The 26782-nt window shown below is 45.4% G+C and overlaps 1 protein-coding gene and 1 pseudogene across 1 annotated transcript in view; both read left to right on the top strand.

Annotated features, from left to right (window-relative positions):
• Positions 1-26782, top strand: part of LOC147024604 (uncharacterized) — an 89850-nt gene that overhangs the window by 20077 nt on the left and 42991 nt on the right. Inside the window, exon 4 of the mRNA XM_085884661.1 lies at positions 6097-6316. Within this exon, the coding sequence (XP_085740787.1) occupies positions 6097-6316 (220 nt within the window). The remainder of the gene's footprint in view (positions 1-6096; positions 6317-26782) is intronic.
• Positions 17156-20192, top strand: LOC147024605 (uncharacterized; annotated as a pseudogene).

Below are 26782 nucleotides of genomic sequence, written 5' to 3'. Positions count from 1 at the left end.
CCAAATCTGAACTCTGGGATTGGTCCTGCAAATTCCTTTCAGAAACATCACTTTCACACTGGTCCATTTGACAAGCATCCTGCTCTTCCTATTGAGGTCCTTCTGTGACTGTTAAATCGCCTTGTATTTTTTTCGAATTCGGCAATTCTCTCCCCAGTGCTTACGTCAGCAAGCTCATGTTTGATTGTTTCAATATCAGCCACTTGTTTGGTACTTGGTATGTCAATATTACTGTCGCTCTCCTCCACTACATGTCCCAAACATTGGCTCTGCCAAATCTGCTCAACCCTTTTCAGTAACATCCCCAATGCCAAAGTGCATCAAGTCCAGTTTAACTTCACCACTGGCTCCCTACGAGTCAGTCAGCCCAAGCGTGGTCTCAACAGAACCATTAACGTCACCATTAAGACAAACAGAAGCTTTTGGTTCTACCACCTCGCCATTGATGGTTTTGTCCCAAGTGTTCAGCCGCTCCTGGAACATCTCATCCATCCTTTTCCCAGTCAATTGTGGTTCCCACAAGCCTTTATCAGCTAACATCCGCTCTTGTTCTGTTACATGGGCCTCCAACTTTTGCACCTCCTCAGCCAAACCACCACGCTGGTGCTTACAAAATCCCAATTCTTCTACCTGCTGTAGCATTCCGGCATCCACTCAGGTGGGATAGCCCTCCAGGTCCTCATTTACTTTGTCAATTATTTTATATGTTGACCCAATTTCTTCTTCCAACTTTTCCCCCATTTCATTCCTTTGTTCATCAATTTTGTCCTCCATTCCACCAATCTGTCCCATCACTTCACTCGCCAGTCCATTCATTTGTTCACTCATTCCCTTCATGCCATTCTTTTGCTCATCAATTTTGTTTTCCATTCCATGAATTTGTCCCTTCGATTCACTCGTTTGTTAATTCAATGTTCAATCATTTGTTCAATTATTCCCTTCATGATATTCTTTGTTTCATTAATTTGTCTCATCTTTTCTTTTATCTTGGCCTGGAGAATCATTGCATCCGCTCCCTGTGTCTCTTTTTCCACTATTGTGGAGGACGGGTGACTGATGCTCGGGACGAGGGAAGCTTCTACCCTATCATCATTAACCAACTCTACCCCTGGCTCGCTCCCTTCATGGTCACTATCTCGCAAGATCATCGCCATCTCGTGCACGTCCACCATTTCCCACGCACGTTCAATCTCCTCAGAAAACAAAAATGATTTCCCTTAAATTTCCAAGTGTTCTTTTCTCTCAACACCAATTAACTATACAATTTGTACCTCGGTTCTACAGCCCTCTCTCCCTCGATCGCAGAGAGGTGATCGTTAAAAAATTTAGATTCCATATATGTATATATATATATATATATATATATATATATATATATATATATATATATATATATATATATATATATATATATACATTTTTTTTTCAAAGTTGAGCTCGCTCAGACACCAAATGTCATCGTCCCGATGGATTAAAAAATGCCACCCCGATGGCAATTGTTGTGGTGGGGGGCGGGGGGTTGGCGGATCAAAAAATCCCGCTCTGACACCAGATGTCATGTCCACGCAAGTTAAGACCGACCTGGACGGATAGCTGAACGATTTCCCTTGGTCACAGCTGAGCCACAGAAATTATAGTGCATGCAAGGATGGGAGGCGTCAAAGCATGTACCAGAAGCGCTCACCAGGACGGAGGACAAGGGTTTATCTCAAACCCACAACCAATAGACAGACACAAGCAATCTTAATAAATAGGTTTTTAATGAACATATATCAAGTATTCATAAGAGGAATAAATCAAAGCGTAATAATGAAAATAAATCAAAATATGAGTTAATGAAACGTGAGATAATTTACAGCCTAAAGTCGAGGCGCCTCTACACACAGTTACAAAAACGGACAAGGGGAAAAGATGAAACAAAATATAAATCCCTCCTTTATTCTGGCGCTTCGCTTCATCCAGAGATTATCCTTTTTGGACCTGGAGTCATCGAAACCACGTAGTCACTGCGTGGGAAACCACACCTGAAAATGGTGCCAATCCGCTCTTTGGGCGGGAAACCTACGTGAAGTATTCGTGTGGCGGTATTCAATGCCAGGGCTCAGACACTGCCATGCAGCTTCTTTTCATGTTCGAACTTGCCGACCGTTCCTCTCTTGCACCAGGTCTGTTCACAACAATCACCCACCTTCCTCCTCGACCAAATGACGAGACGATTTCTGAGGCTCTGTGAAAAGCCATGAGACACGCTCTTCTTCCCTTCTTAGAAATTCACGGCTCAGCCGAACAGTCAATGGTTAGCGTTTTGCTCCAGCGCACAAACAAATTATCATCAGCATGAACAAGAAAATCATGCAGCCTTCTTTACCATGTTGAGGGGAAGCCAGCGAGCTCGATCCTTTTGCTTCCAATCGCGTACCTCACACAACTATCCTCTCTCCCGAACCTTCTGACATCACACCCATCCATCATCCACCCCAGGGGTGTGCTTTGCTAATTGTCATTCCTTGAGGTAGGGTTTTTTGCCTGCCTGGAACGTTCGGCTCGGTTGTTGTTGTTTTAAGGATATGATTCCTTTTAGCGCCGATCTTGTAAATGTAGAAACATAGGAAAAGGTCACAGGGGGCAATCACATACTGGGAGAAATTATCCTTAAACCCTACCTAATTGTCACAGCACCACTCCCTCCTCCCCCATGCGGTGACACTTAACAACTTAATGTGACAGTTTCCCTACTTAAATTACATTGAGATGTCTCCTGCTTGCCAAGGATCATACTACTCTATATTGTCCTACTTTTGCTATGAAATTCCTCCATCTATCCCACAAACATAACAATACTCATCTATAGATGTGTGGCTGACCAAATTAATAACACCCCTCCTTCCACTTCTTCTTTTCTGTGAATTAATCCCAGCAGTTATTGGTCAGCCACTCAGATCCTTCATTTCCCTCTGTCCTCCACATCTTCCTCTCTCAATGCCATCCATGCTCTAAATGTCTTTCCACTACCTCCCTCCACCTTAATCTCTGTCATCTTCTTGATCTTTTTCCTCTAATTGGCTCATTCCATGCTTTCTTGATTGGTTATTCATCCTTTTCCTTATCACATGTCAAAACCTCCGTAACCTCGTCTCACGAATCCTTTCTGTGATACTTACAACTCCAGCTCTCTTGCCTATCTCCTCATTCCTCAACTGCTCTCTTCATGATACTCTGAGAATCCACCAAGGCATTCTCATCTCTGTCCCCTCCAGCAACTCCTCTTCCCTTTTTCTCAAAGTCCATGTATTTGCACCATACATTATAACAGGTCTAATCACTGTCTTTTAGATGTTAACCTTCAATTTTCTCCATATCCTTCAATCACTGATGACTCCACTGACCTTCCATTTTTCCCATGCTGCCTTCACTCTATCCTGAATTTCTGCTAAACAACCTACCCCTTCCTTTCATGTTGAACCAAGGTATTTTAATTTGTCCACCACCTATTTAAAGCCCCCTCCTTCCACCTAACCCCATGAATGTAAGGTGTTGTTAGCATTGCTTTGAAATTTGATCAAATCACATACATGAATCTACCTTAAATGATTCTTATTATACCTCTCGTGTTATTAATATTAGCTATAGATAAGGATGTCACATCATAGAATCATGAATGTCGTTGCATCGCTCAACTCCTTGTCATGTGCTAAAATATGTTTTTAATATATTTGTTTGGAAATAAACAATTACCACATAAACTTGAAATTATATTGTTATGGCAACGGCATGTGTGTTGGACTCACAAGGTGCCTACTCAGATCCACCTTGACAACAACCTTGAGGCCACCGGCTACGGATAACTCTGCAGCCCGACGGGTTGTCAAGCAACTGCGGATGCCGGCAAAAGCAATTACACCGAGCAAGGTCCTCGTGTCTACTACCTGAACTAAGGTCCACACCCTCAGCGTGCACCCGAGTACTTATTACTGCCGAGCAGAACAGTGGGTGCAGTACTGGCTAATCAGCAGAGCCAATCGGGGGGGGGGGGCAAAACTGCCCATTTAATGATTTTGAACACACTTCACCAGACCAATGAAGGAAAGGGCATGAACGAGGCAGATGTGAAAGATAACAGTTATTTATTTACACACACACAAGCAAACAATTATCAAACATGTATTTACAAGCAAGGAAAAGGCAAAAGGCACAGAAAAGCACACTTACCCCGAGTACGTACTTGGAGAAAAGACACATGGCCATCATTCAATCTGGGACAAAGGGGACAAGAAGAACTGAGGAGAAAGAAACAGAACGGAGTGTAGGTGCGACTCCTCTCTTACCTCACACAACCATGCGGGGTTAAATTTGGCCAAACATTGTGAAGGGGGATGGGGGGGGTAGGATGTCAAGGATAGGAGGTGGAGTATCAGAAGTGTGTAGTGCGAGTGTATATGGAGCTGTGTGACACCCCAGGGATTACACCACACTCCTGAACTCATGCTGCCATTCACCTCCGGGCCTGGCATAACTTGCTCCTGCCCTCGTATTACAGTGCAGCTTGGTTCAGCGCCACCCACACTCTGCAGGCAATCTCTTGAACAGGCAGTCGAAGATACACTCGCTGCACCCTACATGCATTAACAGCCCCCGGGGCATCAATAACAGCCACAAGTGCTCCTTGCATTCCATCTCCGGAGAATCAACAAACAGCATTCCCAGATACTTCGCCAACAGCCGAGCTTTGAGGGTTTGAGCATCAACAGCAACTGATAACTCGTTTGCATTTTGTTTTTTATAGCAGCTTTGGATGGGCTTGGTTTTGAGTGAATAAACGTCACGCAAGCGTTTTCCGCATTGCTGCACATCTGACAGGGGGCGGGGTGTAGCACCGGCAGTGGAAAATCCCACATCATGCAATGGAGACTGTGACGCGAGTCCCCGCCCCTCCTTTCTCGTGCCAATGGTGGCGACAAGAGTCCCCTCTCCCTCCCTCACAAACATTCCATTGCACAGTGCATACTGTATTGCGTATATGAGATGTCCTTTGTACTGGATGGTGTATGGGAGAAGTGTTGTCCTTTATTTTGCATTTGAGAAGTGTTGGCCCAAGTGACGAATGTGGAAATGCAGTGAAGGAAGAATGTAGGAAGGTAATCCGATTGGCACGAAGGGATTGTCTCTCATGGTGAGAGACGAATGAACAGATGGTGAATAATAAGAGTGATATAATAATCACATGAACAGATGGTTAATTGGGACTAATAAAAGAATGAGTGGATTTGAGTGGTGAGAAAGATAGACGCACCAAATGTGCGAAATAAAATAATGTGTGGATAAAGTGCTAACGGAGAGGGAAACAGACGGATTGAGGGACAACCGACCGACTGTGGGGTTGAAGGTAAGACTGATGGGATGAAGGAGGGGTTATTGAATTGAGGTTTGGTGAAGCAGATTGTTGGTGGATTGAGAAAGGCAGAGGGGGGATTGTTGAAACAGACATATGGTGGATTGAGAAAAAGATTGAAAGCAGCAGAGGGGGGAAGACGTCACATCAGGGACACACAAACTAACACCAACGCATCCCCCCCAATTCCCTGGACAAGGGGCAAAGGTCTACCTACCACATAAACTAATGACATAACTCATTCTCGGGAATCCTACGTGTACAATGTACATGAATGCTCTCTCCCGGGGTACATTTCCAAAACCGTCGCGATATTTTCTATTGCATTATGTATTGTTACATGTATGGGGAACAGGGAAGTTATTAATGTCTAAGGCCTTAGCATGGACCATGTGCTCACGTACAATAGTTCATTTTTTACCTGAAACAAGGACTTCACATTTAAGTTAGGTTGTCCTGTTTGTTGTGCACCGTTGGAAGTCGGCGCTGTATGTGGTAAAGGTTATTTGTGTGCTTAAATATGTCACATGATCTGTCCTTCCTGTCAAACTGGCGAAGGTCAGGTATTGTAAGGTGAGGGGATCCCCAGAGTGTAAATAATATGTGGTCTCTTCACCATGCAACTGCAAGATAATGTTTGCTCCCTTCTCTTCCCCTCCCCCTTCTCTCCGGCCTCGATGTGGTCCCGTGACATGATGTCACCACAGGTACCATCATCGTCATCGCCTGGGGTGGGACCCTGGGGTGGACCATCCTACTGCCACAACAACATGGCATAATATTGGGCAGACCCGCTGGCAAGGAGAAGCGCATCAATTGGCCGGAGTCATCGGCAGTGTCCTGGTATTGCCAGCAGCAGGAAGAGGCCATCCGAGTGGCCACAATGCATCACCTGAAGGGCAAGAGGAGTTGGAAGGGTGGAAGGAGGTACTTTTTGAAGAACGGAGGTGTGATATTATATTTTTCTTTTTGCTGGGGGCACCCATTAGCATCGGAGCTCTATTTTGCCTTGGACGCCCATTGGTGATTGAGCTCTGCTTTTCTGTTGGGGATGCTTTGCTGTGCCGCGATCTCTGGCGGCGGTGCCCTGCTTTGGCCTTCTCTATCCTACTCTGCCCTCTTCTATTCTACCCTGCTATGCTGTTCCAGTGAGAACATTTGAGCTTGATTTGGAATCCTTCCCTGGTTTGTGTGTGAGTTTGTGTGTCAGGGCTCATGGAGGGATAATTTTATTGTTGGGTTCCCATTGTGACAGTGGTTGATGAAAAAAATCATTTCAAGAAAAAAAAAAAAGATAGCTCCAGCGAACTATACCGCTGAGGTTGTTTGCATTGATCAAATACTCCCAAAGAGTACTTCACTGAATTGAGGTTTGATTATTTAATTTTGGTGAGTAAGGCGAATGGTAAGTAAGGTGGCCCTAAAATGTTTGCGCTATCGTGTACCGTTTTGGCTGTATTTCGGGAACATACATACAAACATACATACATACATCCATACATACAAGATGAGAATTTTAGTAATATACAAGCCGAAACCCATCACAGACGAGGCACAAAATTGGTCCTTCAGTATTAATTTTGATTATCTGTCGAATGGCGTTGGTTCCGTCTCGATCGGATGAAATTGAGAAATTGAAGTTACCCGGTGACCTTGACCCCGTGACCTTTGACCTTGAACTTGACCCCCCCCCCCATGTCCGTTCTCATGTCCCAAGGATCACTCATGCCAAGTTTCATCTCATTCCATCCAACGGTTCGACCGCCTATAAAGGACGAACAAACACACACACTTACATACATTCAAACATATTCTATTTTTTTTAGTATAGTAGATAGATAAGGGTTTATTTATTTATTATGAGCAAATCCAACCAGTCGCTTCACTGACAGGGATATTAATGGTTATGGGGGGGATGGAAGAGGGAGGGCAAGAGAGGAGGGAGGGGAGGGGAGAGAGAGAAGGGAGGGGAGGGAGAGAGAATGGAGGAGAGTTAGATAGGGTGGAATTGAGGGAGGTGAAGCTAGGAGGGAGGTGAAGCTAGGAGGGGGTGAGGAAGGGGAGAGGGAAATGGGGAGAACGATGCCTCACCAAACATTGCTATACACTGCGGGAGGGAAGGGTGCGAGAAGGTGGTGAGAGAAAGAAAGAACGAGAGACAGATGGGTAGAAACAGAGAGAGAGAGAGAGAGACACCGAGAGAGGTGAGGGGAGGAGGTGGGGTTAGCAAAGAGAATGATATGTTGTTGTTCGTCTTTCGGCTGCTCCCATTAGGGGTCACCACACCGGATCATCCGTTATGATCCACATACTGATTTGGCACAGGTTTTACGCCGGATGCCCTTCCTGACGCAACCCTAGTTGCTTCTTACGACACAGGGATATGGATTGGGTTTCGCCATGACTCCGGGCTGCCCTACACCCTCTCATAGCGCGGACCAGCGCAGAGCTCCCGTCTTCAAGCGATCCTTCAACCCAAGCCTCCAAGTAGCCGGATTACAGGCGCACGCCACTACGCCCGGTAGCAAAGAGAATGGTATGTTTATGCTTAATGACCAAACACACATACACTAATTGAGGTTTCAGTACCCAGCGATTTTGGCGTCAACAACACAAATCAAGAATATGACCAAATACCAAGATCTCAAAAATTAAGTGAAAAGACTCTGAAAGTTGAAGAGATCCAAAATTGTACCAATGATCATTGAAGCAATGGGAATGATGAATAAGAACCTAACAGAAATCTTAAAAAAAAACATCCCTGGGAATATTACAACAAACGAACTGCAGTTGGAAGCTGTCTGGAGCTCGGTGACGATCCTCAAAAGAGCCTTTGAAACAAAACTTTAAAAACAAAACTTCACACCTTGGTCCATAATTCATGACCACCCTTACCAAAATGAAGGTGGATACTTTGAGATCTGGGAGGACTCCATTCCACCTTCTGAAACCGGCATATAGAGATAACAACCAATAACACACACACACACACACACACACACACACACACACACACACACACACACACACACACACACACACACACACACACACACACACACACACACACACACACACACACACACACACACACACACGAATACTTTAGAGACCTGGGGTGGGAGCATTTTAAACCCACGCTATCTACCTGGCAAATGTCTGCCTGCATGCATGCTCGTACATGCAGCGACCTTTGCACCCCTCTGGTCGGCTCACTCCGAATCCGATTTGTACATGCAACAGTCCCCTCAACAGAGTGGGAGGGGTAGAGTCGCAGGGCGAGGGGTGAGGGGTGGGAGAGATAGAGAGGTGGAGAGAGAGAGAGGGAGAGGAGAGATCGGAAAGAGGGAGAGGAGGGATCGGAAAGAGGGAGAGGGATGGTAGAGAGGGGGGTAGGTTTGGGAGGGAGAGAGAGGGGTGGGATTGGGGTGAGAGAGGCAGAGGAGTGAGAGAGGGGAGGGGGAGAGGTATTCTGGCAGGTGTGATGCCCAGTTTAACGTCCCTCCAAGAGATGGCACACACATTGATGAATCACCCTGCCTGTGAAACTTCAGGATGACAGTTTATAGCTGGGTCAAGATTCAAACCCAAGCTTGACAGCTTAGTGTGAGCATGCATACTTTTCGGCTTTCCTGCCATGATGTGGCGATTCATTACTTAATAACAACTGGAAACATTTTTTACTCATTGTGTCCACATAATTAATTTTGCCTTCTTTCCTTCCGGTATCGAACCGTGGTATCGCCATTGATTGAAGGTTGAAGAATGTGTGCTAAGTGGCTTCACCAAGCAATCCACAAAACGTTTGAAGAAACATTCAAAAACGAAACGTTTAATTTTTTTGTATTCATCTATGCCGAAGTGATGAGTCATATAATGGACGATCATACAAAAAGGGGAAACGTCGTGTGAAATAAAATTTCACATTTTCAGCGAGTCAGCAACCACCTGCTGCACTGCAGAACAACACATGGTTAACAACGCATGCGAGTGGCTCCTGAACATTGTTCAAGTCGATCGATACAAAGCATTCAGCACCAGTGCGAATATTGCAGAGTGCTCACCAAGTGGCTTAAGTACTCAAGCACTCAAGGCTTAAGCGTCATATTAAACACCTCCCGGAAACGCCCAAGCAATGTCTGAATTCGACAAACTAGTGCATGCCCATACGTGCGTGGCCGTACGTGCAAAAAAAAAAAACTTTCAAACAACTACACAGGCCATTCCTTCGCTCTCGTAAACGACAACTGGATTGGGGCATTGTGTTTGTCTATAAATGCGCATAAGAAATCGAGAAATTATTAGAATACAGTAAGTCATCACTATCCGGAAGTCTGGACCAGTGGTTGTCGAGAAACAGCGGTCACAGACACACACACACAGACAGACAGACAGACAGACACACACAAAGATTGCTGGAATTATAGATAGATGAACACTTCATTTTAGCAGTCAGAACTGCTGCAAAGTTCAATTCCAGCTTAAATTTTGTAATTTGGCTTAGTTTAAGAGATTTGAGGTTATTGCATGTGTGGAAATGAAATAGAGCCACGAACGCTGGCATCTCCCGGCATTTATAAGCATTGCAATGCATCCAGCGATTCGTACCTATGATGACCAGGCATTCGATAATATGAGTGAGGAACGTGAGAAAAAAAAATACTTTATCGTGAAGAAATTGCTGCAACCTGTTCCAAGTCAAGACATAATTGAACAGGCCAAAAAATATGGTGGCTTCAGACACCAACGAGGTTACCTAGGAGATGCCTTAAGACCCCTTAGAGAGCGAGGTGGCCGAAGATGCGCCTGATAAAGGATGTAATTAAATAAGGCCGTTAATCATCTTCAAAAGGGGGTGCTTAAATTAACGCAAATACCCAATTTTCAGTCATGCACTTCCATGGAGTTTCCTTTAGTATGCATGCAGAGATTCAGGTTGCTCGGTTTCATGGTTTTGGAGTGATGGTGGAGATACACACATACGCATACATACATATTTATTAGTATAAGATGATTGTCTACAATCCTTTTTTTTTGGTCTGCTGTAAACATGTCTTGTGCCTGCACCTTGTAATTTAATAAATCCTTGTTTCTTAAGAAGATTCCACTTAAAATCCGCATCCGATGTGTTGGTCATTTCACCCACATTGGCGAATCCCTGGCGGTGCAAATTAAGTTGAAATCCTGTTATAAACCGGCAAGACTTTAGCTTATGCTCACAATATGATTGCTTAGCATCGCTTTGGCATGCAGTCACCTCCGAATTGGCATTAAGCCAGCCATCCACGAAGAAGACTCCTTCAGCATTTTGCAGCACTTAACCAGACTCGTTATCAACATTCACAGTGGGGGTCAGTAAACGTTACAGTATCATGGCATAAATGATGTCAAGCCTAGTGAGTATCAGAGGGTGACATGTACAGACAAGACAGTTCAGCGACTGCGACTACCACATCCACCACTACGACTACTACCACTATTATCACTTTCACCACGACTGCGACTACTACACCCACCTTTTTCAGAGAACGTTTTGGCCAATCTTTCACGAACCCGCTGGCCAGGCCTGACTTTCAACTGTAGGTGATTTGAGCAAGAATTTGGAATTCATTCTGGGTGTTGGCGGTAACTCACCTACTCGTTGCGAAAGACTGGGATTTTTAATGCCCACGACCGAGCAGTACAAGAAGACAGGTCCTCCACCTTGAACACATTTCGAGAGACAGTGCATACATTGATGCATCACCCCAAATGCAAAATACCAGGACAACAGCTTCGAGCTGCATCGACATTTTAACTCAGGCTAGACAGCTCAAAGACGAGTGGGCATACCTCGAAGAGTTCATCCTATTTATCAATACTTCATACATGCCATGAAATAGGGAAATGAGATTTATATTATCAGCACTAAATCATTGATGACATTACAACAATCAGTTAGGCTGTGCAACTGCACGGTATCCGTTTCTTGGTTTGTGACATTTTGCTTGTACATGTTTATTCCTCTCTTTTTGTTACGATTTTCTGCAAAGGGTAAACATTCCTTTTGCGCATGTGCAGGCAAGCTTTTGGGAATTCCTGTTCAGGGAACTCATTTTGTTTATGCCATACGTATCTAAAAGCTTTTGCTTATGTGCAACATACGTACTCATACCCACAATGTCTATGTACGCAGACTTATGTATGCCTGCCAATGGCACATCTAAATTTTTGGTGAATGCCTCACTTTTGTTTGTTTGATTGCTTGTATATTTCTTTGTTTGTTTATGGCATTGGCATCACCACATGTTTGATTAGGTTACAAGTACCTATACTGCTTTAGTTTCACAATCACCCATAAAGTCCTCAGAATACATTATGGCTTTTTGAAGTCATTTTTTAATTTTTTTAATACATGGACAAAGATTGTAGAAGAGCGGGGACACAGAACAGACAGGAAAACAGCACAAAAAGGGAACAGCAGGAGAAAGGCAAAATGCCAACAGCAGGGCCGAGAGAGAAAGTAGATGGAGACGGACAAACAAGGGATGCAGGTAACAATAAGGGGTGGACAAGATGGATACAGAAGCAAAATTTTGAGAGGAGTGGGGGTGGTGGTGTAGAAAAGATCATGGTTTTGGATGAGAGACAACTTGAGATGGAAGTGAACAACTAATTTGAAGACCTGGAGGGAAGAATGAGATTGAAGAGAGTGTGGACTGTGGAAGGTGGTTCCACAGGTGGAAGTGAGTGGAACTTCCAATGAGTGGAAGTGAGCAGTGGTTCTGGATTTAGGCAGTTTTACTGGGAGGGGGTTGCTGGTGGACTGTGTGCATCCTGCAGATAACTGGTGGGGACAAACGGGCTTAATAAAATGTCCTGTAAGTCCAACGTGTAAATAAATCTTCTACCTCCAAGCCAATGTGTCCTGATGGAAAGGGGGTAGACGAGCCTCCATTGGGCTAACGACTATCTCGCGTGCATAAATGTGTCGTAAAGAGAAAAAGGCCATCCCATAAGAAAGGGAATCTGTTCTATACCCTTCTCCAACACATGAAAGTTAGAATCCCACCAGACATGGTAATGGGTCTTTCCTGGGCATGCATTTATGGAAATAACTGTCTGAGGACCTAAATGTTTGTATGCATGAGTCGGATCCGATTCTGAAATCCATAACACGACCCCTTTCCCGATCCCAGACTCTTCCCGAGTCGTCCAACAGCTGGAGGCATTCTTTTCTTATTTACCAGAACAGCTCCGCCGCGAAGTGGTAGACCACACAAGCTCACAGAAAGGGACCGCCAAGTGCTGAAGCACGTAGCGCAGAAAAATACTCTGTTGTCGGTTGCAACACTCACGACTGTATTCCAAACTGCCTCGAGAAGCAACATCAGCACAAACACTGTTCATCGAGAGCTTCATGAAATGGGTTTCCATGGCTGAGCAGCCGCAAGCAAGCCGGATATCACTATGCGCAATGCCAAGCGTCGGCTGGAGTGGGGTAAAGCTCACCGCCATTGGACTCTGGAGCTGTGGAAATGCGTTCTCTGGAGATATTAATCACGCTTCACCATCTGGCAGTCCGCCAGGTGAATCTGGGTTTGGCGAATGCCAGGAGCACCCTACCTGCCCGAATGCACAGTGCCAACTGTTAAGTTTGGTGGAGGAGGAATAATAGTCTGGGGCTGTTTTTCATGGTTCAGTCTCGGCCCCTTAGTTCCAATGAAGGGAAATATTAACGGTACAGCATACAATGGCATTCCAGACGATTCTGTGCTTCCAACTACGTTGCAACAGTTTGGGGAAGGCCCTTTCCTGTTTCAGCTTGACAATGCTCCCGCGCAAAAAGCGAGGTCCATACAGAAATGGTTTTTCAAGATCAGTGTGGAAGAACATGACTGGCCTGCACAGAGCCCTGACCTCAACCCCATCAAACACCTTTGGGATGAATTGGACCGCCGATTGCAAGGCTGACCCAATCGCCCAACATCAGTGCCCAACTTCAAGAATGCTCAATTGGCTAAATGGAAGCAAATCCCCACAGCAATGTTCCAACCTCTCGTGGAAAGCCTTCCCAGAAGAGTGGAGGCTGTTATAGCAGCAAAGGGGGGACCAACTCCATATAAATGCCCATGATTTTGGAATGAGATGTTGGACGAGCAGGTGTCCACATACTTTTGACCAAATTATGTGTGTGTATGTACATGTATATGTGGACATCATGTATATATATGTATGTATATATATATATATATATATATATATATATATATATATATATATATATATATATATATATATATATATATATATATATATATATATATATAGTTGTTTTTGACCATCTGACCAATGGAGAAGAGGGGAAGAAGTCCATCCTCAAGGATAGAAATGTGTGTGTTGTCGTGTTGATTTTGCCAACACACTCCACAAGCTCTGACTGACCAGCACTCCAGATTGCTCCCCACACCATCACTGAAAAACCACCGTGTTTGAAGTTGGCCGCAATAGGTCAAAAGAGAACTCTTGAGTGGGAAGTCTCCAGACCCATACGCATCCACTGTCAGAAAATTGAGCAATTTTTATGGGTTTTTTTGTAAACCTTGTCGAGTCTCGTATGAGAGCAAACACACAATGCACAGCAAGGGCGGCATGAGACAAGAGGGGCGGGAGTGGGAAGGACAAAACAGTGGGGAACAGAGACATGAGGAGATCTGTGGAAGGGAGAGGGATGGGGTGGGGAACATGGGGAATACAAGATGGACATTACAGGGACTTTCAGGAAGGAAAGCAGGGAATTTGAAGGAGGTGGACTTGGGTGGATTAATGGGGGTAGAAAAGATCAAGGATTTGGAAGGCGGATGATAAGAGGTGGTGGTGAACAGCTGTTTTGAAGGCCTGGAGGGAAGAATGGGATTGAATAGAGTGAGGGAGTTTATTCCAAAGGTGGGGAAAAAGAGGAATGAAAGAGTGAAGGTGAGTAGTGATTCGTGATTTTTGTAGTTTTACCAGGAGGGGGTTGTTGGCAGACCTTGAGCGCCCTGCAGAAATGTGGTGGGGATAAATCGCAGAGAGGGCAGGGGGGGGGGCGAGGCTGGAGAAGAGACGGCTGAAGACAGAAAGACCACCGACCAGCCTGCGGTGATTGAGTGAGAGCCCCAAAGACTCGGTCTCATCACGGGAGATGCCAATGATCCGAAATGCCTTGGTTTCCACAGCGTGAAGCCGAGAAAGGTGGGAGGCAGGAGCACCAGCCCTGAGGAGAGAGCAGTCCATCAGGCTGCGGACGAAAGCTTTGTAAGTGGTCAGGAGCTCAGGCGGGCCAAGTGAAATTGGGACTCATCTGAAAAAATGACAGTTTCCCAAAACTCCAAGGGTCTGGTGTCCATCTCGTCAGCCCTCTTCTTTCTCCTTTGAATGTTGGCTGGTCTTGGAAGAGGTTTTTTCCTCGCTGCTCTCCCATAGTAGCCCAGTTAATGAAGGTACCGCTCGGCAGTTCTTGAGATTACTTGGACCTCATCTGCAACATCTACTGCCTTGCAACAGGGAGTTTTCTCAATGGACCACTTGACAGCTCAAAGACATCTTTCTGAGGGCCTAAGTCGACCACAATGGGAAGCTGTGGATTCTTTGCCTTTGCTGGTGAATTGCACAATCACCCAATTGACCGGAGAAAGCGGAATGCCAAGGTTCTGAGCGATCTGACGCTGGCTGACTCCACCTTCCAATTGGCTAACAACTCGTCCTTTGAAAATTGCAAAGGTCGTGTACTCCCTAGGTTTGGGGCATAGTTAATTGTCATGCACGACCCAGGAACTCGTTTCTGCAAATAAATCGTTGAATACAAGTACAAATCACTGAGTAAAACTTGCTTCACACAGATGAAATGAATAAATATATGGTGTCTATTTACTTCTGTCATGTCTCTGTACATATATATATATATATATATATATATATATATATATATGTACATATATATATATATGCATGTATATATATATATATATATATATATATATGTACATATATATATATATATATATATATATATATGTACATATATATATATGTACATATATATGTACATATATATATATATATATATATATATATATATATATATATATATATATATATATATATATGCATATATATATATATATATATATATATATATATATATATTGTTACGGAAATGGCCCTTAATGGGACTACTAAATATAGGATAAGCTCAGATCCCCCATTAAATACCTGTTTAGATAGGTTGTGTGGTGTAAGGGACGATATGTGTGTGTCGGGAGATGTAGAAGACTGTGTTTTTATGTTCATATGGTGGTGAAACGAGAAAAACGAGATGATTCTTCTTCCTCTCCTGTACAAAAGGGAGTGGCCTTGAGCGAGAGGTGTGGCCTGGAGAGGCAGTGACGCGAAGGGGCGGAGGCTTTGGTCAGAGAGTCGCCGAGAGAAGCGAGAGAAAGCAGAAAACAAAAGATGAGTATGTGGAAGTAGTGGCGCTCGAAGTGTGCTCGTGTTTCGAAGAGAGAGGAAAAATTGGACCTGGTGGACAGGTTCAGTTTTGGCGGTTTGAAAACTGCAGGCGGTTGAGAGGAGTGCTCGTTTCTCGATGCGAGCAAACAAAGGAGTGCTGTGTGTGAGGAACGGCCGGGTTCTCGAGGCGTGCTCGGAGTCGCTTCGAGGCGAGCGAACGAAGGAGGCACCGTGTTGGATCTGCCGGGAGAGGCGCTAACCCGACCTGCACGTCGGTGATTCGACCGAGAGGACGAAGCGGGAGTCAGGCTTCGAGGAGGGAAGGCCGGAGAGGAGACGCCGGAGCGTCTGACGGTCCTTGCTCACCTCACGGCGCGTCACGTTTGCCGATCCGCCTGTGGAACTCAGACCTCGACTGGAGAACAGGCCAGGCCGGGATTTGTGTGCTGGACCGTGAGAGAGATCAGCTGAGGCTCATCTTCGACCCTACGCGAGGTCAGAGCGCGCGGAGACCACGCACGCGGTGACTAAAGGAGGAAGAATACCACGCCGCCATCTTGCCGCGCAGCACGTTCGTGCGGCAGTTTGAACCTGTGGACACCACCGCTTGTTACGAACGATATTCATGCTTTTGGACATGGTCCTCTCGTCCATGAGCCATCACCAAGTACTCTGTCTTGTCCTGCATGCATGCTGTTTGTTTGAACGTGTTGTATAAGGCATATTTCGTAGAATCCCCTCGAAACCTTTAGACCGTGGTTCCCTAGGTAAGAACGGGTGGATAGTTACTATAACAATTGTAGTGTTTATTGCTTGTGTTGTGATCCCTGATGTTCCCCAATAAGTCTGGTTAATTATTATGCAGTTGCCGCTATGGATTAATGTGTGTCCCGTCGAGGAACGATCCGTTTGATTGGCATATAAGACCAAAAATGGTTACAGGCTGGTAGACTCCGCTCGGTCACTGACAAAGCCAGTCTGTAACTAGGGGTTCCATCTCCCCAACTGGTAAGGTACAGGATTACGTTGGTATCGCGATTGAAGACTCGTGACCCGAGGCCTGTGCCGAGCCGGCCGGCATTATAGACTCCCGGAGTCGGCGGTGGCGAGGCTGGCACCAGGGACCAGGTCAGATTCCCGCCACCCCGGATCCGCAACAACTGTCATCAGGAGTGGGATATTTGGACTTGCCGTGCATCTCACATCCCAGAGATTGAGTACAAAAAATCCGGTCCAAATTTGTTTTGATTTTATGCTTGAGCGGATCAGAGGAAAAATTTGCAAATTATAAAGAAAATGGAGTAGCGAAATGGCGGCGCGGCTCCATCTCGGCGCGACACGAAGCGGGAGAGGGCTAATTATAGCGCAACGAGCCGTAAGGCACGAGGGAAACGCTCCCGCCCACCGGTTCAGGCCGCGTGGACACAGTATACGCCGGGGCAGACGAATGAGGACGCCAACGCATACATTCATGAGCTTCATGGACGCTTGTCGGATGCCTTGGACCAGTGGGAGTGTGCTGATAACTATATAGAAGAATTGCAGATTGAATTGGATGAGGCACAGCAGTGCGGAGACGAGGTTCAGGAGGATTGTGTGCATGGGGAGTCACAACGATTGGCCGATGCAGAGGAATGAAGTCGGGAGCTGGAAGAGGACTTAGCCAGCACAGTCGAGGAATTACATGGGGAAATGACGCAAGTAGATTGGTTGCGTGGGTTTTTTGCTAAAAAGGCGAGCGAACAGAATAAAAGAAAAGAGGAGGAGCAAATTAGTATCTCCCAGGATAGGAAGAACTTGGAGGAAGAATGGAAAATAAAGTTAGAAAAGGAAAAAGGTGAACACTATTTGGAATTGAAACTACTGAAGGAAGAGGTAAGATCAGGCAATCAGATAAGAGAAAGCCAAGAACAGAAGATAAAAAGAGGAGAGAAAAATCTGGAGAAAAGGAAGGAAGAATTGTTGGAAAAGTCCGAACAGCTTCGGGAATTAAATTCCAGGGGAAATGAACTGGCAAGTGAACTAGAAATTAGCAAGGGACACGGTAAGAGAATGGACGAATGGAGAAAGCAAGAATGCAAAAGAGTGAGGAGATGAGAGAGGAATTAGAAAAAAAGAGCTTCTGAGTTACAGAAACACCAAAGCAGAGAGAGGGAATTACAAAACGAGATGAGGATGTTGAGTGAGGAAAGAACGAGAACGGAGAATGAAACGTTAATGAAGCACACTGTGCAGATCGAGCAGTTAGAAGCAGAAGCAAGATTAAAGAATGAGATGCAAGAAAGAGTATTGAAAGAAACAGTAAGATTGGAGAAGGAAGAACAAGAGAGACAGTGGGCTGAGAAACAAAAAGAACAAGGAATGAAACAAAAAGAAAGACAAGAACAACTGAAGGAGAAAGCAGGGTTGAAGTACGCGGAGATAGTGAAAGAACGACGAATGAAACAGGAAAAGGAGATCGGCCAATTGAAGGAAACTATGAGATTGGAGAATGAAGAGCATGAGAGACAGTGGAGGAAGAAACAAAAAGAAGGACAAGAACGACTAAAGGAGAGAGCAAGGTTGAGGTATGCGGAGATAGTGAAAGTACAAGGAATGAAACAGGAATAGGAAATCAACAAAATGAAGGAAACTATGAGCTTGGAGAAAGAAGAACATGAGAGACGGTGGGGTAGAAAACAAAAACAATATGAATTTGAAATTAACCAACTAAAGGAGAGAGCAAAGTTGGAGTCCACAGAGATGGAAAAACTCTGGAAAGATAACGAACAACTAAAAAGGCTCAGAGAGGAAGAACGACTCAAATGGGAAGGAAAATGGAGCCAGGAAGTAGAACAGCACAATAATGTGGGATGTGTGACATCACCACAGGGAGTAATGTTAGTGGTGCTGAGCTTGATTGATATCACTCGTCGGATGACACGACAATTACAGCAAACCCTGGTGATTGAGACATTAAGGGAGCATGTGGGGGTGTTGACGAGTGAGATACATTTTGAGTAGGTCCAGCGTGTGGAGCTGACAGCCCCGGAGGAGTATGGCGAACCGATGATGAGCAACCTGCTGGAGAGAAGCGACCAGACAGAGGTGACTCTGGAACGAAGCAGGTATGTGAGTACATGCATACATAGTGCGGACGATGAGCTTAGGGTAGAAATTGAATTTTGTGTTAACGAAGAGACTCTGTCCGATGGGGTGCACATATGCGTGATCTCTGAATTTGTGTGTGGAGTGCCTGTGGGTGAATGTTGTGAGCCCACACTCCAGACTACAGCACCGGTATGTGCTGCCGAGGCCAAAGAGTGTGTGAGTACTCACCTGGCGGTCGAGATTGTAGCCCTGGAGTGGGAGGCAGTTGGTCAGTACACAGGAAAGGTTGAAGGTGTGGAATGTCAACACATAACCTTGGAATGTGTGCAGCCTGCTGTGTGTGGGAGTCCTGAGCATGAGTGTGACATAGGGAATAGGTTTGAGGTGCAAGGGGAAATAGAAATGCCACCAAGACAGAACTTCAGCCAGGGGACGGAAACCATAATGGACAGCTCCGCATGGGTTCTTACAGAGTTGGAGGTGCTGCATCCAGGAGCAGTTTTAGATTCGATTTTAGAAATCCAATTTAGAAATTGGATTTTAATTTCTCTATCAGCCTCACAGGAACTTTGGCGTGCAGTGCAGATGAGTGGCAGGCGGCACTGGCGTGTGTCACTTTGTCTTTGGACCTTTCTGAGCACACGAGGGGTTTGGCTAGCTGAGTGGGGTTTGTCTGTCTTGAAAGAGTTGTGGAGAAGAGGGGGAGGCCGTTCCACCGATTGGGGTTTGCCTGACTTCCGTGAACCCTGGAGAAAAGGAGGGGGTAAATCGCAGCCCCCATTGAGGCATGACCCCTTTGAGCCATGGCAGAAAGGCGGCGGGGTCATGTAATGGGAAATGAGGGATTCGTTCCCTCACTCCCCTTCCAATGAGCCAAAGAAGCAGGCCATATGGGGATGTGAAAATCTGAGTGGAAATCGTACCGAAAGTGATTGCAAGATTGAGATATGACAGAAAGCATAAGAGTGGCATGAGTGGATTTGGGTGATTACTGGAAAAAGAGTGGTGGAGACATTTCAGGCAGAGCGTTGGACACACCTGAAACAAGTGGATGACAAAGAGTGGCTTGTTTGAGGAAGGATTGAAGTGCCTGGTTGGAACCATGTAGAGGTTCCATGAGGATGGTGTAGACATTTTGATGTCTCGTTTAAATGGTTGGAAATAAATGATTGGGGCAATATGGAGGAGGCCAGCGGATGACGGACGTAGAGACAGATTAATTTGGGGTTTGATGACAAAGTGTATTAGTTATATTTGATGACCAAGTGGGATCCGAGGGACTGGTGTGTTTTTGTTTTAACATAAAAGTGAAAGGTGTTGGATGGTGTTGTGGACTGGGTGTGCGGCACTGTGAAATGAATGACTAAAGTGTTTGGGTGAATGGCGTGGTTGTGCGAATGAGAGCTAGTGCGAACAATGTACCCTGTCGGTAGGAGTCTCCTAACCAGGTTGGTGTAGGTTAGGGGGACTTAGAGGATTTGACATGGATTCTGGCTGCTGTTCCATTGTGCAGGCAGACTGCGAGGGGTAGGTGCAGGCCAAGGTATGGGGATACTGGTTAGTAGTGTGACATGGTATGGGAAGTTGGTGAGTCGGGAAACAGGGCAGCAGGGCTTTGGGGGTTCCTAGCAGGTGAAGGCTGTCAGAGGTGCCAGGAGAGCACAGTATGGGTGCTATGAGAGCACAGTGTAGGTGTTATGAGGGTACAGTATGGGGGCTAGAGAGAGCCACCCCTTAGTTAGGAGCGCCAGAAGTACGCTCAGGTGAACCCCGAGGTCGCTAGGTGTCCTCCACCCCCAATTGGAAGCAGGCAAAGAGGCCTAGTAGTAGTCACACTCTGCAGCCAGCGAGTTATGCCTGGCACCACCGAATGGAAAAACACAAATTAGGGCCTTGCCCAGGTTTAATAGAATGGAACAGTGTGCCAGGTCGGGAAAAATGGGTCATTTGGATCATTCAAGCCATAGCAGGGTTTGTTGCATTGTCTAGAACTAAAAATACATGGTGAGGTTCGATGGACTCTCCTCCGCACCATTCATGTGTGACACCTGGTACGAGTACTGTTGATGGGAGAATTTGCTTACCAGGGTCAGGCTAGGTCACCCTCTCCAAGTGCCAGAAAGGCCACCAGTATGTCATGAGCACACAACCACGAAGGTAACAGTTGAGTAAGAAACACACCATCCTGTCTGTAAAAAGAAAAAAGAAAAAAAAGAGAAAGGAAAAAAAGAGAGAACTTAACCAAAACAAGTCAGGCAAGGAAGGTTAAGGGTACACTCTATCTCACCTGGTCTGAGGTCATCACACCCATTTGCGTCCTCAAGAACGCCTCCAAACTGCATTTGCTTACCATCGATATCACCATGCCACCATTGCTGTGTCACCTGTCCAACACAGGGCTTGTTGCCTGCTGCTGCTTGTGAGTAGGCTATATGGGCCAAAGCATTTTTGTGGGCCATTGAGGCCAAGGTGCCATTCTGTGGGCTGTTGCGGCCAAAGATTTATGCCATTTTGTGGGCTCAGTGAGCCAAAGAACTCTGTGAGATTAGGCCACTTGTCCGACTGAACTCACCTGGTGAGAGGCCAATAAGGCCATGAAGTGAGGAAACCCTCAGGGGTGAATGGACAATACTGCCAGGAGGGGGGCATGAAGGAGCGACCACGTGAAAGAACTTTAAATGTCCTGCTCCTATGCAAATGTGGTGTTAAAAGTAAAATTGAATGCCCTCCCATTCAAATCCATAATTACAATGTTAAGTACTGTGCAGAAAGTGTAAATTTGTTTGTTGGATTGGTGACCTGACACACTAGGGTAGGGACATGCCAATCTTACTGTGACACTGATTTTTGGAGTTAAGTGCTTCCCATATTGTGGGTTAGAGTAAATGGGAGATCTGTGCTGTACGTTAGACAGGGCCATTGCCGTGGGCTGCCCCGATGGAGGCTCGGAGAGCCTTGGGAGAAAGGTCGGGGTAGTGTTACGGAAATGGGCCTAAATGGGACTACTAAATATAGGATTAGCTCAGATCCCCCATTAAGTGTCTGTTTAGATAGGTTGTGTGGTGTAAGGGACGATATGTGTGTGTCGGCAGGTGTAGAAGACTGTTTTTATGTTCATACCGTGGTGAAACGAGAGAAACAAGAGATGATTCTTCTTCCTCTCCTGTACTAATGGGAGGGGAGTGGCCTAGAGTGAGAGGTGTGGCCTGGAGAGGCAGTGACGCAACGGGACGGAGCCTTTGGTCAGAGAGTCGCCGAGAGCAGCGAGAGAAAGCAGAAAACAAAAGATGAGTATGTGGAAATAGTGGCGCTCGAAGTGTGCTCATGTTTTGAAGAGAGAGGAAAAAAGGGACCTGGTGGACAGGTTCAGTTTTGGCGGTTTGAAAACTGCAGGCGGTTAAAAGGAGTGCTCGTGTCTCGAAGTGAGCTCTGAGTTTGGGGAACGGCAGTCGCCGAGGAAAAGAAAGGGAGCAAAAGGAGTGCTGTGTGTGAGGAACGGCTGGGTTCTCGAGGCGTGCTCGGAGTCGCTTTGAGGCGAGCGAACGAAGGAGGAACCGTGTTGGATCTGCCGGGAGAGACGCCAACCCGACCTGCACTTCAGTGATTCGACCAAGAGAGGCACTGAGAGGATGAAGCGGGAGTCGGGCTTCGAGGCGGGAAGGCTGGAGAGGAGACGCCAGACCTTTGGATGGTCCTTATTCACCAATGGCAACGGCGCGTCACGTTTGCCGATCCGCCTGTGGAACTCGGACCTCGACTTGGGCCTTGTATGGAGAAGAGGCCAGGCCGGGATTTGTGTGCTGGACCGTGAGAGAGATCAGCTGAGGCTCATCTTCGACCCTACGCGAGGTCAGAGCGCGCGGAGACCGCGGACGCGGTGACTAAAGGAGGAAGAATACCACGCCGCCATCTTGCGGCGCAGCACATTCGAGTGGGAGTTTGAACCCGTGGAGACCACCGCTTGTTACGAGCGATATTCATGCTTTTGGACACGGTCCTCTCGTCCATGAGCCATCACCAAGTACTCTGTTTTGTCCTGCATGCATGCTGTTTGTTTGCACGTGTTGTATCAGGCATATTTTGGACAATCCCCTCGAAACCTTTAGACCGTGGTTCCCTAGGTAAGAACGGGTAGATAGTTAGTATAACCATTGTAGTGTTTATTGCTTGTGTTGTGATCCCTGATGTTCCCCAATAAATCTGGTTAATTCTTATGCAGTTGCTGCTATGGAATAATGCGTGTCGTGTCGAGGAACGATCCGTTTGATTGGCATATAATACCAAAAATTGTTACAGGCTGGTAGACTCCGCTCGGTCACTGACAAAGCCAGTCTGTAACTCGGGGTTCTATCTCCCCAACTGGTAAGGTACAGGATTACGTTGGTATCGCGATTGAAGACGCGTGACCCGAGGCCTGTGCCGAGCTGGCCGGCGTTATAGACTCCCGGAGTCGGCGGTGGCGAGGCTGGCACTCGGGACCGAGTCAGATTTCCACCACCCGGATCCGCAACAATATATATATATATATATATATATATATATATATATATATATATATATATATATATATATATATATATATATATATATATATATATATATATACATATATATATATATATATATATATATATATATATATATATATATATATATATATATATATATATATATATATATGTATATATATATATACATACATACATACATACATACTGTACACACACACATACATACATATGTATGTCGTCCGAAAATGAATATACCAAAGAGAACATTGAATAGTTTTATTGTTTTTCGAGATACTGACTTAAATTTGATGTGTCCATGCAATAGACGTGTATGTTTAACTTTTTTTGTGAATATTGATTGTTATCTTATATTTGTTTCAGGAGAAACTCCATTTTCTGATATAATGACAAGTCCTCAAAAAAAGCAAAAATTGTGTGTACGTAAATGTGATTCAATAATTCAAGCCCAAAGGCATTTTCAGCATGTCATGAACAGACCGCCTCCTGAAGGACACTCCATACGAAGAGGGTTGGATCAGTTTGAGGCTGCAGGATCTGTCCTGAAGAGGAAATGTGCTGGAAGACGAAGAAGATCAAATGAAAGAGCGAATGCTGTGATGGAGGAATTTACCAACAACCATAAAAAGTCAATTAGAAGGGCATCACTTGAGTTAAACATTCTAAAAAGCTCTGTTCATGATATCCTTCGTAAATAATTGAGGTTTCATTCTTATAAAATAAAACAGTTTATAAGCTTTTAGAAGAGGATTATGAAACAAGAGTAAATGTTTGCCATCAATTAATTGAATGGAGAGAATCAGACAAATATTTTTGTCTGATAATTTTATTTTACCAAACCTCATTTTTAGTGATGAGGATAAATTTCATGTATCAGGCAAAGTTAATCATCACAATTGTAGGATATGGGGAGAAGAAAATCCGCATGAATTGTATGAACACGAAAGGGATTTTCTTCAGGTAAACATCTGCTGTGCCATGTCACGTTCTCTCATCTATGGACCCGATTTCTTTTGTACTTTTCTTCACTGGTTAGGCCTAAGTCACATTTGCCACGGCGGCTGTGGGGTCTCCAAAATCTACGGCCACTCGCAATTATACGGCGGCCGCAGTATTTCCACGGTCACACAATGTAACAGTCACATATGTTTTTATTTTTTGGGGAGACGCACGGGGTATTTAGAAATTGTGGAGACCGAAAACGTGGGGGTGCCGTACGGTCTTTGATTTGATGTCGCACGGTGACCTTAGGGCGTTCCTGCGGCGGCCATAGAATTTTCAAGGCAGACGCAAGGTGCCCGCAAGGCGACCGCAGGGGGGCCCTAAGGCGAACGTGCGGGCAGACGGACGGTAACGAATGGGTTCTTTTTTTTTGTTACCAGTTCTTTTGTTTCGGCTTGTCGAATTGCTACGGCGAACGTAGAAATGAAAAAAGTTATAACTCCGTGCTATAATTCCACGGCGACCCAACGCCCTGTAAAATATAGCCAAATGGCGTAGGGCCACCCCAAGGCCACCTCAGAAACTCTGCGGCCGCCGCACGTTTCTGTCAATTCAGAGGGTGTACGGCCGCCATATCCTCGCCGTAGAGCAAATGTGACTTAGGCCTTAATACAACATTATGTTTTACTGTTACTAGCAAACTTCCCATCACTTCGATGGTATCATATTAGTTGTCATATTTGCCAAAACTTTTGGGTGAGAAGGAGGAAAGGAAGACAAATGTACGCATGCATAGAGTGCTTTATATCCTCACACTCACCCCAACCCCCCCTCACTTCCCATACCTGTCCTCATGTCCTACTTCCCCTCCCCCCTTTGCCCCTCCTCCCCCTACACCCCCCAAATTTGTCTTTAGGTCCCTTCCCGCTAGAAATGTCCCACACACGATGACAGGTTTTGACAGCCCCCTCCGTTTTTTTTTGGGGGGGGGGAGAAAGGAAGGGTAACAAATTTAACCTTGTACAGAGTGATTTAACCTCTGTTACCCAGGTAATAAAGGAAAATTGTAATACACTCTGTCACCACCACCATGTGGCAATACATGGTACACATTTACATAGAGAATTTATGCCACCACCCCCCCCCTCCACACCCCTCGTCCCCCATACCCCCTTTGTTATACAGCCTATGTTGTCCCCCACACAAAGTTGTATTTGTACAGCAAGTTTGGAGTTTGTAACTTTAAATATGTGGCCATGCGTAAGGAACAAAGATATATATATATATATATATATATATATATATATATATATATATATATATATATATATATATATATATATATATATATATATATATATATATATATATATACAGACAGACAGACATATGGATGTACAATATATTGTTACAGGAATTTAATAGGAAAGTTAGGATTGAAGAGCGTTGTTTGGTCCGTGGACGTGTAAGAGACATCTCAATGTAATTATGTAGGGAGAGACTGTGAGCTTGTGTTACTTGTCACCATACGGGGGGGGGGGGGGGGTAATGCCGTGTTAATTAGATAGGGATTAGGGATAATTCCCCCAGTATGTAATCACCCTCCTGTGAACGTTCCCTACGTTTTGTATTCCAAAATTGGCAATAAAGGTGGGGAACACTTCCCTAAAACACCTACAAGCGGGCAGAAGCCCCGCCTTACAGGGCTTGGGTGAGCAAGCCACACCCCAGAGTAAGGGGTGGTTGCGGAGTAATAACCAAGGGAGGAATGACTAGTGTTGGGAGGACGTAAGAGGACACGAGAGAGAAGAGGCCACGTTCGTCAGAGGGCACGGAGGATCTTGCTTTGCTGCACGATTCTCATGTTCGTGCTTTGTGAATTTGCAGTGTGCTGAGCAAGACACTAGTCATTGACAGTTCGGCTGATCCGTGAAGTGTGTACGTCTTTGAGGAGGGAAGGAGAGCGTGCCTCATGGCCTGATCACGGGGTCTAAGAAATCGTCTCATCGTGTGGGCCATCGTTGTGAATAGACCAGGTGCAATAGAGGAACAGTCAGGATATTCGCTCGTGAAATGAAGCTACACGGTCTCTGAGCCTTGGTGTTGAATCCTGCTCACGAATTGCCTGACGTACAAACAGTTCCACTGCGAGAGAACGACTTGGCGCAATTTTTTGGCGCGTCTACGAAGCGCCTCAATTCAAAGCTCCCTCAAGACCACCTCTGGCACACAACTAAATGTCGGGACAAAGAGGGATTTTTCTTTGTTTCATTTTCCCCTTGTCTGTATTTAAGTCCATGTGTAGAGCGCCTCGACTTGTACTTTAATTTACCTCATGTATTGTTATATTCTGATTATTGTC

Source organism: Eptatretus burgeri, chromosome 6 (assembly GCF_056783735.1).
Source record: "Eptatretus burgeri isolate ZD-2024b chromosome 6, Ebu_testis_v1, whole genome shotgun sequence".
Taxonomy (NCBI): Eukaryota; Metazoa; Chordata; class Myxini; order Myxiniformes; family Myxinidae; genus Eptatretus; species Eptatretus burgeri.
This window is presented reverse-complemented; position numbering and strand designations above follow the sequence as displayed.